Below are 15,639 nucleotides of genomic sequence, written 5' to 3'. Positions count from 1 at the left end.
GCTGCCATCTGTGCCAAGAATAAAGTCCTGTTTCTACTCTTATATTTGGTGGGGATAATGGGAATTCATTCAAGAAAGTACAGTACTGTTATGCCATCTATACCAAAGGATACATAATCAAACCACATGTCTGTGATAACTTCAAAATTTATTTTTCTTCAGGCTAAGGCTATATCATTTAAATAGATGCTTGCCTTTAATCCTTCTCCATTCACTAAAAACTCTTTAATAGTGTTTATTGGTACCCAGCATCAGGTGATAATGGTTTAGGGAAAACTTTTTTTCTGACTGCCATGATATTCCCATTCCTTCTCCCATTTCATACATTTCCTAAAGTCAGATTTTTTTTTTTTTTGTCTATTATGATTTTCACAGCTAAGGAGCTAAGGAGGATAAAAATGCCTAAACACCTAAGGTGATATTTATTTCAAGTATGCTAACCATCTGAATTAATCCTGAATGCCTCCGAGACATCTTATTTCATCGCTATTTGACAAGTTTTAGGTACAAAGAAAGCAAAGACTTTAACAATAAAAAAACACACCAAGTAAATCTGGAAAGTATTGCTTAACTACCACCAAGAATTGACTCATCTTGTATGAAAACAATGTATAAGAGTATTTAAAGGTTTTATTTCCATGTAAGCACAAAAACTTCTACTCCTGAATATTTTTCAAATAGATTCAAAATTTTAGGGGGTTGGATTAACTGCTATTCTACCAGATGCTTTTAAAAGATTTAAATAATTTTAATATAGTAACATCTACTCCCAACTATTTTTAAGGTGGCAGTATGGTCTGTGAATGGGTCAGGAAGAAATCACAAATTATTCACAGGTAAGATCATTTCAAATAATTATTTCCCTTAGAATTACTTATTCTCCTACAGGTTACATTAAAGACCATGGTAAGATATGCCTATGGTTCCTCATGACAAAGTATGTGCCTGTAGCACATGTAACTATGAGCGCTTAAAAATTATTCAACACTGCTGCCCAATCATGCAATTACCAATATTAATAAAAAGCTACTAAACCAGACTGACATCTCTTCTTTCCCAGATAAAAAGTTATAACAAAACAAAAATATACATAGCAGTTCAACTTCCCTAGTCAAGGATACAAGCTAATGGGCACCCACTGGTAAGACAGCTTTATGGCTAGAAGTAAGCTACTCACTCGAAATTATCCTAAGTAGAGCATGTGAAAAAATAGGCCATCACCACTGCTGCAAAGATAAAGTGGCAGGTAATGCAGGGTCAGAACACAATAGGAACACAATAGAACATGAGCCCTAAGAGGTCAGGGATTCCTATCTGTTTTTGATCAGAGGTATATGCTTAGTGCTCATAACAATGTCTGACATGTAGCAGGTGCTCAATAAATATTTGTGGAATGACCGCACAAATGAACATATGAGGCTGGTTCAATAAAGATAAAATCTACAAAGCATATTGCTAATGGACTGCTTAAAGAGAAAGAAATACAGTAGGATAAAACATCTACCAGTGTTACAATTCAAAGTCAGACTGCAGGAGCAGGGGAATGAGGCAGAAGTGATACTGCTATGGCATCTTCAGTTATTCTGACTAACTACTCAGTATGCAGTAGCATTGAAGACAGAAGCCTTCCACACAGCTAGAGCATGTAAGACAAAAATGGCAAATGAGTGCCCAAGGAGCAGTCTCTAGAAATAAATCAGGTCAACAGCAGGGCATGTTTAACAGTAAGTATGTTTGTAGTTAGATCCTGAACAAATAAAAATACACAGCTATGGGGGCACCTGGGTGGCTCAGTCGGTTAAGCACCTGACTCTTGATTTCAGCTCAGGTCATTGTGGTTGGTGGGACTGAGCCCCCGTTGGGCTCTGCACTGTAAGCACAGAGCCTGCTTGGGATTCTCTCTCCCTCTCTCTCTGTCCCTCCCCCTCCCCCGACTCATGTTCTCTCTCTCTCTCTCTCTCTCTCTCTCTCTCTCAGAGTAAACATTTTTAAAAAATACACAGCTATGATACGGAAAGTTAGGGTCTACTTTCAGAAACCGAAGTTTCTGCCAGCACATTCAGCACTGGCCCTCCTCGGAGCTGCCTAGTCCTTGATGTGTATTACAGCATTTTCATGTCATATTCCTTAGAAACCTCAGCATTTAGTGCCTAACACAAACACGACCATCAGTATTTGCTTGTTGAAGCATGATGGATGATTTTAGTGGCATAATCTGGCATTAACCACACTGTAAAATGGCAAGATGCCTAAGAAACTACCTATTTTCATCCAACAGAACTTCTTCCACCCCTCCAGATGCCTGTTCTTCAGGAATCCCTTTCTATGTGCCAGAAATGTACCTCTAACCCACTCTAATCCCTACTATGGGGTTTCCCAAACTCTAACCCATAAAGTAAGTTTCATGGAGCATTCAAATATGAGGGACAGGATCTTTTATATTAAAATATAAATGAAGGATCTATAAACACAAATGCCTTTTTAAGGTGCCAGTAAAGGGGGAGGGGGCTGCCACCTAAGGCCAACATTGGGAGGACCTAAGAAAGCCTTAAAGTTGAAGAAACTATGGCTAGGAGCCCTGGGTCCCCATCTCAGGGCACCTGGTAACTCATGTCATGGTATAACAAACTACAGTTGTTTCCCTCCCTTTAGCTGGACACTTCTCTCCTCAGTCTCTAAATGCTTTTTAAACTCTTCTGTATGCTGGTCACTCCCAAATGAGTATCTCTAATCCAGACTCCTCCTCTGAGTTCCTGATTTATATCCAACCATCACCAATTCCCCACTCGGGTGTCAGGCTTTTCTAACTCAGTAAGCACACAACCGAAGGCTTGATGTCTGCTCCCAAAACCAGTCTTCTGCTTCTCAGCGAACAGCACTATCCTCCACCCAAGCATCCAGGCCAGAAATTGAGGAAGCATCCTTGAATGTCTTCCTTTTATTCATTTTGTATATTCAATCCATCCAATCCAGCTTCCAAATATATTACTTCCAACATATAGCTTAAAGTCTAGTACTACCAACCATGTCCTAATTCCAGAACTCACCATGTCTTTCCTGTTTCTGAAAAACATCTCCTAACGGCCTTAGTCAGCTCTGGCCTCTGTAACAAAATACCACACAGATTGAGTGGCTTAAACGACAGAAACTTATCTCTCACTGTTTGGGGGGTTGCCAAATCCAAAATCAAGGTGAGTTCCTGATGAAAACCCTCTTTCTAGTTTGCAGAAGGCCATCTTCTTGCTGTATCCTCACAAGGTAGAGAGATAATCTCTCTTGTGTCTTTTCTTATAAGGGTTCTAATCCCATTAACGAAGCCTCCACCCTCATGACCTAATTACTTCCCAAGGACCCCATCTCCAAATACAATCACACTGGGGATTAGGGCTTCAACATAGTAATGGGGAAATGATATATTCAGACCAGAGTACCACCTCCTCACTTCTACTCCTTCATCCCTCATTCATCAAAGAGCTGCTATAAGAAGTCCTAAAAAGCAATGCATGGCATATGTTACTCCTCTGCTCAAAATTCTTCCAAGTTCTCTGACTGCACCTGGAATAAAGCCCTACTCCTCATCACATCCACAAAGCCCTGCTTGATCTCATCCTTGTTCACTTCAAAAGCCCTATTTTGCACCACTGTCCCCAAGGCTCACCACCTGAGTCTTCTCTCAGCTCCACCACAGCAAGCTCCCTGCTACGTCAGAACCTTCACGCACGTTGGGTCCTCTGCCTCGCACCTCCTTCACACCTCCTTGGATACTCTTTCCTGATCGCTTAGAGGGTGGTCAAATACTAACCTCTTCTTAGGGGCCTTGTTAGGTCTCTATTATTCTCTTTCCCAGCACCTGAACATGTCTTACAGGGCATTCATTGCAATTGGGATTGATTTAAGTATGCATTTACTTGCTATTTTTCGTCCATCTCCCCCACTAGACTTAAATTCCATGAGGACAGGTGCATATCCACATTTGTGTTTTGTGCTAAGCACCTAGCACAAAGTTTGGCAGCCAGAAGAAAACTAAAATGCACAGAATGAATACAGAAACCTACACGCATGCACACAATGTCCAAAATCAGGGGCAGGGAGAGGCCCCGATGTGTTCTTGGGGAGCAACACAGAGCAATGAAGGCAGCACACACACTGGCATAATCATGCACGCCTGGCCTGGAATCTGTGAGGCCATTGGGAAAGTTACTTAACCACTGACACTCCATTGCCTACTCCATAAAACAGGAATAATATCTAATGTCTAGGGCCAGTGTGGGAATTCAGCGAGATGATTACTATCAAAGGTCAAATATTTAAGAGCATCTACTCTAGAATCGGGAGACCGAATCTAGCACAACCCGTACCAGGCACCAATAATTACATGACTTACCTCGCTGGGTCCCCCCAGCGATGCTCTGAGGCAGAACAGATGAAGAAAAGAAAGCTTACGAAGACTAATAAACCCGGCCAATCTTACAATGCTAAGTTGTAAAGTGGGGCTCAAATTTAGGCATGTTTGACTTAAGAACCCCAGCTCTCAGCTTCCGTGCAATAGTGCCTCCAGAAAGTTGCAATTTCCCAAATGATAGCAAAAATGGAGTACGAATGGGATGAAAAATAGAGCAGAGGAAATACAGTCAATAATACTGTAATAATGGTGTATGCTGACAGATGGTGATCTTACTTATCTGGGTGAACACTGAGTAGTGTATAGAATTACTGAATCAATGTGTTGGACACTGGAAATGAAAAAAAGGTGCGGGGATGAGGTGAGAAACTAATAAGCAAGTTCCTGGACCATAAGTAAAGAAACTTGAAGGTGGGTAAATAACAGTAATAAAGGAGGACAGGAGTCTCTGTTCAAATGAGACACAAAAGATGCAACAAATTTGGGGAAAGCCAGGTTTGAGGTAGGGTTAAGAGCGGGCAAAGTGTGGTGTGAAGAAACTGTACGAATAATGCAAAAGACAGTGTGGTTGAGAGCTCAGGGGCATGGCCTCTTAGAGCAAACTGAGCACACTACTTAAAAATGAAGCCTGGCTTCACCTCGTACAGATAGTGTCACTTGGGGAAGTTTGGGGTTTTTTCTCCAAGTTTATATTTAAATTCCAGTGAGTTAACATACAGTGTCATATTCGCTTCACGTGATTTATCACTCCCATAAAACACCCAGTGCTCATCACAACCAGTGCCCTTCTTAATACCCATCACCCAAGTGTCAAAAAGTAGAAGTTTAGCCTCTTTGTATCTAAGTTTCTTCATTGTAAAATATGGTTGATAATAGGATACCTGCCACAGCACTGTTTTTTTTTTTTTTTTTTTTTTAATTTTTTTTTTTCAACGTTTTTTATTTATTTTTGGGACAGAGAGAGACAGAGCATGAACGGGGGAGGGGCAGAGAGAGAGAGGGAGACACAGAATCGGAAACAGGCTCCAGGCTCCGAGACATCAGCCCAGAGCCCAACGCGGGGCTCGAACTCACGGACCGCGAGATCGTGACCTGGCTGAAGTCGGACGCTCAACCGACTGCGCCACCCAGGCGCCCCAACACAGCACTGTTATATGAGGATTAAACGAATTGCTACATGAAAGGCACTCAGAATAGTGCTTGGTACCAGGTGACCTCTTATAAAAGTGTCTTCTGTCATCATTATTATCATTTGGTGGGGTGCCGTGGAGAAGTCTGGATGAGCAATGATAAAGAATAAGGAAACACAGTAGGAAGAGAAAAAAGGAAGGACACAGTTGGGGGCAATTCTGATAAGACTGGGAAAAGAGATGTGAAGAGAATTATCTAGTCTCAAAGATCCCAACTTTTGACATGGTTGTTTTGGTGCCAGACTAGCACTCAGACTAGCCGACCTCAGGATGCTATATTCTGCCAACACTGCTAATGCTATAGAATAAATGTTTGTGTTCCCCTCCCAAATTCGTATGTTGAAACTTCATCCCCAATATAATGGTACTTGGGGGGGTGCTTTGGGTGATGAATAGGTCATGAAGGTGGAGCCCTGCTGAAAGGGATTTGTGCCCTTAGAAAGAGACCCCACAGAGCTCCCTCACTCTTTCCATTATATACAATGTCACAGTGATGAGACAGCTGACTGAGAACCAGAAAGCGGGGCCTCACCAGACATAGAATCTGTCAATGCCTTGACCTTGGACTTCCCAGCCTCTAGAACTGTGAAAAATAAATTACTGCTGTTTACAAGCCACCAGCCTATGGTATTTTGTTACAGCAGCCCAAAAGGACTAAGACATCCAATCAACATATCCAAACCTAAGTCATCCTCTCTTCAAAACCACTCTCCTCTCCCCCAGTATCCCTCATTTGTTTGAGTGATACCACTACTCTACCATCCTTTCAGCCTCCCGGGCTAGAAATGGCAAAGTCATCTTTGATACCCCTTTCTCTTAGCCCCCACGGGCAAAACAGCACCAAATGCAGCCAATTCCTTCGAAAACACAACTATTCCCATTGGCAGTCCCCAAGTTTAAACAATTACATCCTCTCTCATGGACAGTACAACATCCCTCTAACTGATCTCTGCCTCCTTACTTTCCTAATCATTTCTATAAACTCTCCCAAGAATCTCATTCAAGCACACGTCAAGTCACTCTCTTGCCTATAAACAACCAACGGCCCTCCACAGCCCACAGAATAAAATCTGAACCTGCGTGTAATGCACTCGGCACAGTGTCAGCTACATTAGCCACATTCAATCTTTTCTCCACGCCCCCCCCCCAACCTTTTTTCTGGCTTTCCAAACTTATTTCTACCCCTCCCCTTTTTCCTCTAGATAAAATCACTACTTCTCATTCCTCATAAAACCCTAGGCTTTCTAGCCTCTCTTTACTTGTGTTGTTCCCTTCTCTACAAATTCTAATACTGGAAAGAAGACCTTCATTCTCACAAAGAGGACTCTTCATTACCCTTGAACAACTGCCTATCTTTCTGAGAACTGCCTATCTCCCCAACGGTGATGGCTTTCCCTGGTCACCAGTGAACATGCTTACCTCACCTCAGGGATTTCATCATTCTTTGTCCTTATTTCTTTCAGGAAAAGACTGTTCTACCCTGGTCTTTGTGGAGGTAGTTCCTTTGTCATTCCTCACAGTGAAGTTTAAATGTCACCTCCTCAGAGTCAACCTTGCCCATCACTCTATTTAAGCAGTCTTTATCATGTGTCAAAGTAACCAAAATTTTAAAAATAAATCTATTTGCAGCATCCACGAAAGACAAAGAGTTATTATCTTCATTAATATCTTTAATATACAAAACATTAACACAAAAGTAGTGTGGGAGACTTTAAAGGTAGACATATTTGGGTTCAAATTCTGGCCCTGCCACTACTCAGACTTGGGCAGACCACTAACATCTCTGAGCTTCAATTTTCCCATCTACAAAATGAGCATAATACTCTCTAGGTCACAAGGTTACTGTGAGGGTTATAGACTGATGTCCACCACACATGTGGAATATAGCAGTTGTTCAATAATGGTACATAGGATCAGTATTGATAGAAAAAGATTATCATGCATACAAATTTTTCAATGTGCAAAAACAAGGAACATCCAATTCATAAGAAAAAAGAAATATAGCAAACAAATATCTGGTAACTATTCCTTAATAGAAATAAAACAAATATATATTAAAACAAAATGCTGTGAGCACATAATATCCAAGCATGTGTGCACACACACAATTCTGATACCAATTCCTGTGTGTGTGTGTGTGTGTGTGTGTGTGTGTGTGTGTGTGTGTGTGTTAACACACAGCCAAGCAATTCTGCAACACCAGCTGAGTCTCCTACAACTCACCTCAATTCTGACACTATTGACCTGGAGCTACCATCGGATCCCACACATTAAGGGCTCAGTCCCTGTAAGACTGTGCCTACCTCCCAGTTCAGAGGCCAGCTGCAAATCCAGGTCATCACCTGTGCTTCTGACTGGAGGTCCCAACAGCCCTCTCTTTGGGTTCAATTAACTTGCTAGAATGGCTCACAGAACTCAGAGAAATATTTTACTTACTAGATTACTGGCTTAATATAAAAGGATGTAACTCAGGAGCAGCCTGGTGTAAGAGATGCATAGGGCAAGGTATGGAGCTCCCACGTTTTCTGAGCATGCCACTATCCCCAATCCTCTATTCACCCAATACCTATTCACCAACCCAAAAGCTCTCTAAATCCCATCCTTTTTGGTTTCCACAGGATGCCTCATTACATAGGCATGATTGATCAAATGCATTCAACCTCCAGAACCTCCAGAACTGAAAGTCCCAACCCTCTAATCTCACAACTGACTCCTCTAGTGACCAGCTCCCACCCTTAGATGAACAAGGAGCTTCCAAAAAAGTTACCATCAGCATAACAAGACATCTTTATTACTCTCATCAAAAGAAATTTCAAAGGTTTCAGGAGCTCTGTGCCAGGAAAAGGGGACAAAGACCAATATGTATTTCTTATTATAAATCACAGTATCACAGCACAATCATGATTTTATCATGGCACCCAATATTCACCCTCCTATACACACATGGAAATATAAACTGATAATTTGAACTCTGCATTAAAAATCCATTAAACTGTTCATGTCTTTGAGTCAGAAATTTCATCCCTAGAATTTATCCTAAAGAAATAATCTCAGATACACAAAAGATACATGAAACGTTTCTATCCACAAACGTTTCTATCCGCATTGTTTATAACACTGCAAAAGTGTAAAACAAAAGCATAATGGTAATTATTAAAAGTTTCCACTTAATGAGTGTTTCTTAGCAGACAAAACTGGGTTTGTATACATTGTGCAAAATTGCCTTTACTCCTCATAGCAACCTGTGAAGTACGTATTATTAGTAACTCCTCACTTACAAAGAAACTGAGGCTTATAGAGGGTAAGTGAGTAGTCCAAAGGCATAGGTAGCAGGGCCAAAACCAATCCTAAAACAATCTGATTCCAGGGCCAAGATTTCAACCACTGGACTACAGTGTTTCTACTCCACGGAACACACTGTCTTCTAAAGAAGGTTATGAAAATTATGCAATAATACGGGAAAATACCTCTGACTAAAGAATGCAGATTGTATCTGTATTAAAACTACAATTACATGGGGCGCCTGGGTGGCTCAGTCGGTTGAGCGTCCGACTTCAGCTCAGGTCACGATCTCGCGGTCCGTGAGTTCGAGCCCCGCGTCGGGCTCTGGGCTGATGGCTCAGAGCCTGGAGCCTGCTTCCGATTCTGTGTCTCCCTCTCTCTCTGCCCCTCCCCCATTCATGCTCTGTCTCTCTCTGTCTCAAAAATAAACATTAAAAAAAAAAAAAAAAAAAAAAAAACTACAATTACAAAAAGAGGTTAGAGTGGAAGAGAGCCAAAGCATAAGAGACTCTTAAAAACTGAGAACAAACTGAGGGTTGATGGGGGGTGGGAGGGAGGGGAGGGTGGGTGATGGGTATTGAGGAGGGCACATTTTGGGATGAGCACCGGGTGTTGTATGGAAACCAATTTGACAATAAACTTCATATATTGAAAAAAAAAACAACTACAATTACAGGAAAATTTAATTCTACTAAACTGAAAGGAAATACCTGGAAGGATACACACCAAAATGTTAGCAGTATTTACAAATAGTAGTGGGTGGTGAGATTACTTTTTCTTGCTTTTTTCTATTATCCAAATTAATGTAACATGTGTTTATTGTTTTTATAATAAGAACATATAAACATGATTATCATTCTACCTGGACTTTAGTAATTTCACAGTTGTGGAAGGCGGGTGGGGGATGAAGAAGAACTGTATTCTATTCCTTAAGTATTGGGCTAAAGTTTCTTTGCTTTGAAGACAGAATTCAAGGTTCATCTTGTTGGTGAGAAAAACTTGCTACTCACCATGGTATCTACTGTTTCACAAAAGTGTGACACCTCTTAGTAAATTATTTCTACATGCATTATAGCCCATTGTTTAGAATGGAAGCTCTAGAATCTGAATAACTAAAATCCAAAGCAGAAGCTATCACTAACTTATCTGTGTAACCTTGGACAAACTATGTCAAGACCTCCGTTAACATTACTCACTTTTAAAAGTTGTGCTAAGCATCAAATGAAATAACAAATGTAAATTTTTCAGCATAGTACCTGCCTACAGTAAGCACTCAATATATGTTCACACTTATTATTCACAAGTACAGACACCCTTCCAAAAATATCACTCTAGCATGTGAGAAGTTATCAGACAAAGAAAAGGTAAGTGTTCCCAATGTTCTGATAATAGACACTCGATCTTTCAGAGATCACATAAAACTTGCAGAAGAAATGGTAAAAGTCATGCAATTGTCATACTGTGAAGAGTTTGCTAGCGCCCTTCCTACCAATGAGAGTGTTAGTGGCCTCCTCTTCCGGTCACCTTCACCAATTACCTGCTCCTTGGCTAAATGGCAGCCTAGTCCAGCACAGGCTCATTGCTAGACTCAAATGGAAAACCTGGGTTCTTTCCCATGTCTAAGAACAACCTGTTTTAAGACCTTGGGAAAAATCAATTCAATTACTTAATCCTTCCGTTTCCTCTTCTCTGCCAAAGCAAAAAAAAAAAAAAAAAAAAAAAAGAAAAGTAATGAAAGAAAATTTTAAAAAGAAGAAAAAAAATTTCTCTTTTAAATACCGCTACCTGTAGTTAATGGCCCAGCTCCGGACAAACAGACAACACCTAGGGCCACGGCTGAGAAAGCGAGGATGGAGAAATGAGAAAAGGAGGGGTTCCCTGGGCACCATCCCTCCACCCTCGACCTCTCCAGACCGCGGCATGCCCTCTCACCCAACTCGAGGGTTCTGAGGGGCTGCCTCTCGTGGGTTGCTCAGTCACAAAAATAGAGCGAGGTGGAAACTACAATCAAACCCTATAGTAGGGAGGCTCCAGAAAGCAGGGAAGGAATTACACCAAGATGCAAGGAGATCAGCCTGCCGGCCGCCGCCGACACGAGCAGGATGGCACTCCTGGCGAGGCGCCCACAGGCCTGGGAGTCTGGGTTGCACCAGGAGCAGACAGGGCAGCCCCTAGCTCACCATACTCCTGAGGCTCCGGGTCGGGCTGGAAAGTGAAGTGAGCCACCTGCCGCCTCTGTGCCGCATCTCCAGTGGCCGAGGCGGGCTGCAACAAGGCCCGCTGCAGCCCCGCGCCTCGCAGCCGAAGCAACCGTCCCTCTGTCCCAGCCGCACGCAGCCCCAACAGCCTCCCCGCAGTCGCCGCAAACGCCGCCATCCCCACTTGCAGCCCAGGGTTGCGAGCTACGCGGCCGCACACTGCCGGCAGGGAGGGCGGAGCACCGAGGCGACTTCTGCATTGGTTGAGTCTAAGGGGCGGACCCATGGACTAGACCAATCCGAGTTCGGAATTCGGGGGTGGGGAAGGTGACGAGAGGAGGCCACAGGCGTTTGCCTGTAGTGCGCATGCGGCAGAGGAAACGGGGTGGGGTCGAGCGGGCAGGTGAGCTCCAATGAAATTGTTCCTGAAGGTGGAGTCTTTTCAAAGTCGCTGCGTGGGCTCGGGACGCGGAGGCGTGTCTGTAATGTGACTCGCCAGTCCTAGATTTGTTCTTTTCTGATGTCATTTGCATTGTTACCTCCGATAACTTTTTCATTTTAAGATTTATACTTTCTTTTAAAATGTAACCTTTTTTCTCCTCTCCTATTCTTTATCTGTATTATTTTATAAGTAAAAAATGTAAAGGGTTACTGATTGGCCTTGGTTATTGGTTTTGGGTTTCAGAAAACTGGGGGAATCACTGCTCAAAGCTTCCGCTCTTTTTTCATATCTTCCTTGAATGCTTAATAAGCATGTATACATTTTTGCTGGTTTTGTTTTTCAGGATTTAGAGGATAGTTGGAGAGATAAACTTAGATTTCAGCCTATAAATCCACTTAGTAGGAATTCAGATGCATTTTTGCCCAGGTGCAGGGAAAATGGACCTGACCGGCTTACTCTAGCTTAAAAACTTGGAGAATTCGAATGGTTAATTTGCATTTCTAACAATCAACTTCGCAAACTTTTTTTTAAAAATCCATACGTTTAAAAGTATACCTTCCCTGCTCATGAATGTAAAAATCACAGTAGAATGAGACAAAAGTGAAAGTGTTTCCATCAGATGAAGATGGGAGGGGGGGAAGGACCAGCCCAAACAGAATTTGGAGAAGACTGGGAGAAAATGAAGAGGAAGAAAAAGGGGAAAAGAATGTTCCTCTTCCGTCATTCTTGGCCTCCCAAACTATGTTTGGTTTTACATGGGGGGCAAGAGAGCAAAGAGAAGAAATGGGGTGAGGAGAAAGGGCAGGAGATGAACCAACTGCCTGTTTTCTGATTGGAACTGAGAGACAGAAATTAAAAACTGCTAGAGGGAACCAGAATTATATCCATTATTCCTAACTCCTACACCAAGCTCAAAAATGCAACCTTCAGGGGATTTTTATTCTTGGATTCTGTTACCATTTACTTCCGTTTGATGGTGTGGGTGCTGTATTGTTTTTCATTTTTATGTGTGTGATATTTTTTATTATTTTTTAACGGAGGAGAAGCAGAAATTAAATTACATTGCCATAGCTACATTTTCATTTAAAAAAGAAGAGAACAAAGAGCAAAGATAAAAATGAATCAAACTTTATTTTCTGTCTGCTAATAGTCTGGGGAGCTGGGGTACTGAGATGATTTCAGCCTGGGAGAAACAGAAAAATAATAAAAGGACTAGTGAGAATGTATTGAGACTTTGCTATGTGCCGGCCAAAGATGAGCTGCCATTGAGACAAATACATTCAATATATAATCTTGCCTGTAAGGATGTCCTAGTTGGTAGGGAAAGGGGACAAATTACATGACAACTACAATCTGATAGGGGGTCTAGAACAGTGTGAACAAAGTGAAACATTCAAAGAGCAATAACCTCTGTTTTTAGAAATCAAGAATGCTTCTAGAAGTAATGCTCAGCTTTTAGCTTAGCTAAAAGACGAGTAGAAATTACCAAACTAGGGAGGAAAAGGTATTCTAGACAAAGAAAAAAAAAAAAATGCAAAAACTAACAGGGCCAGAAGGAACAGAGTGGATTCAATAAAGAGAAAACAGTTTGGTAGCTGCTAGACTTGGGGTATAAAGATTAACAGCAGTAGGAAAAATAAATTGGAGGGATATTTTCAAGGTCTTCATATGCTGGTCTAAGAAGGATGGACTTAACAACTACATATAGTCAGGAACAACAAAGAGAACACCCAAAAGATTTGTCCGCCAAGCAAAAAATAATTTTCTTAAATTTTATCTATCCCCACCACACCCTCTGCCTGGTAACCATGGAAATATCTTTGTTCCTATAGTGGGACCCACCCTGGCCAGGTTTCATTGATATTAAGTTGGAAAACTGTCATTTTCTGGGAATTTTGGAAGGTTATTTTGGAAAGACAAGGTATCTTTAAATACCACTAGGAGATGCAAAAATTTAAAGTTTTCAGAAATCTGGTGGACCAGAAAAGGTGAAAAATATGACTACATGTGAGTTCCTGATGCTTTTTGTTCCTGAGGCCTATGTACTTTCAGGTCCTGGGTTTCCATGAGACTATGAGATGCCATGATACCCTTAAAATAGATTCTGCTCTATAATATTTACTTCTAATTATGTTTCTGGAACCTTAACTTCCCTGAACACCTACAGAACCCATGACTCCGGAGGGAACACAAGGAGAAGTTGCTCATCATTCTTCAGATGACTCGGCTTATTCTTTGTCACTGAGCTTCACTACCTATACAGGTCTGTACCTGTTTAAATTCAGCTTGCTTTTGGAAACCCTTCATGTGTAGCAACATAATATTTGTAGTATTATATCCTTATGTCCTGGGCCCTGTTCCCACTCAAACTTGACTAGAGGCATCAGGGACACAAGTAGCCAAGGGCTCAAATCCTTGCATTAGAATTTTAAAGTAGATTGTAATGTTGATGGCAGAAACAATAATTTGAGAGAAGAGTTTGAGTTTTAAAGACTGGTTTCTGAGTGTTAAACTTAGAGAACCTGAATGACTTAGGGCACAAAATTCATGATCTAAACAAAATATTATAAAAAGCATGCTAATTTAAGAGCCAGTTTTTCCCACCTTCCATGGAGGCAGACCCATAGAACACAAAAGAACTGTAGGTGTATTTCTTTGTAGATAGACCTAGGAGTACCACAGAGTCCCCAAACTCCCCACCATGGGATGGCATTTGGAACAGCAGAATGCTTTTCTTATATGGCCAAGAGAGATGCAGGTGTGGCATCAATGTCCAGAGAACTTAAGAAGGCCCAGAAGTCAGAATGATAAGGCATTTGTATCCAGAATATGATTTTTCAAAATTCTTAAGCTTAATAATAAAAAGATAAGTTACCTAATTAAAAAATAAACAAATAACTCATCCATTGGTAGTGGGAATGCAAAATGGCACAGTCACTTTGGAAGACAGGTTGAAGGTTTCTTATGAAACTAAGCATACTGTAGCCATACAATCCAGCAATCATGCTTCTTGGTATTTACCCAAAGGAGATGAAAATGTATACCTATACAAAAAACTGCCCACAAGTATTTATTGCAGCTTTATTCATGATTGCCAAAATTTGAAAGGAACCAAGATCTCTGTCATTACATGGATAAACAATCGGGTTGGATAAATAAACTGTGGTATATCCAGACAATGTAATCGATTTGGCACTAAAAAGAAATGAGCTGTTGAGTCATGAAAAGACATAAAGGAACCTTAAATGCATAGTCCTAAGTGAAAGAAGCCAGTCACATAGTATACAATTCCATTTATATGAAATGTCCAGCATAGCCAAATCAGTGGAAACAGAAAGTAGATTAGTGGTTTCCAGGGGCTAGGGAAAGGGAGTAGGGTGAGGAGTGGTTGCTATTAGGTATGGAGTTTCTTTTTGAGGTAATGAAAATATTCTAAAATTATATAATGGTGATGGTCGCACAACTTTGTGAATGTACTAAAAACCAGTGAAATGTACACTAAAATAGTGAATTTAGTAACAATTATATCTCAGCAAAGCTATTGTTTCAAAATCAAGTTGTAGGAAAATAATGTTAGTTATATTTGTACAGCTAAGTAGCTTAGGAGATTCATTCCCCTGCAGCATGTATTTGACAACATGTATGTGAGTTCATAGACTGTTTGAAATTGGTTTCAATTCAGGGCTGGAAATACTTAGATGGAAGAGCTTTAGCATTTGCTTGCTTTACTGATTATTACCATGTGGAATAATGCTGTCGGTATCATTCTGAAAAGAAAATTCAAAATATAGTCAAAGCCAACGTGTTTGTTTCCTAGGGCTGCTGTAACAAAGTACCACAAACTGGGTATAGAAAGTCATTGTCCCACAGTTCTGGAGCTAGAAGTACAAGATGAAGGGGTTGGCAGACTCATACTCCCTCTGAAAGCTGTAGGGCAATCCTTCCTTGTCTCTTCCTAGCTTCTGGTGTTTTACCGACAGTCTCTGGTGTTCCTTGACTTGCATAACTCAATCTCGTCTTCGTCCTCACAAGATGTTCTCACTCACTGTTCTTCCTTTCTTGTCTCTGGTATCTTCACAGGGCCATCTTGTAAGGACACATCCAGTTCTATTGGATCATGAGCCC

General features: G+C 41.2%; 1 protein-coding gene across 3 annotated transcripts in view; it reads right to left on the bottom strand.

The window, feature by feature from the left end:
• BCKDHB (branched chain keto acid dehydrogenase E1 subunit beta) overlaps positions 1-11,310 on the bottom strand; it is a 210,958-nt gene extending 199,648 nt beyond the window's left edge. For 2 of the 3 annotated variants that reach the window (XM_060616022.3, XM_060616021.3), the window contains exon 1: positions 11,055-11,309. In XM_060616022.3, coding sequence (XP_060472005.1) covers positions 11,055-11,250 — 196 coding nt within the window. In that variant the 5' untranslated portion in view covers positions 11,251-11,309. Of the gene's footprint in view, positions 1-11,054 lie in introns of all 3 variants that reach the window. The other variant, XR_009605079.2, reaches the window with a different exon arrangement.
• Positions 11,311-15,639: the final 4,329 nt, after the last annotated feature.

The sequence above is a fragment of the Panthera onca genome, chromosome B2, assembly GCF_046562875.1.
Source record: "Panthera onca isolate mPanOnc1 chromosome B2, mPanOnc1 haplotype 2, whole genome shotgun sequence".
Classification (NCBI taxonomy): domain Eukaryota; kingdom Metazoa; phylum Chordata; class Mammalia; order Carnivora; family Felidae; genus Panthera; species Panthera onca.
This window is presented reverse-complemented; position numbering and strand designations above follow the sequence as displayed.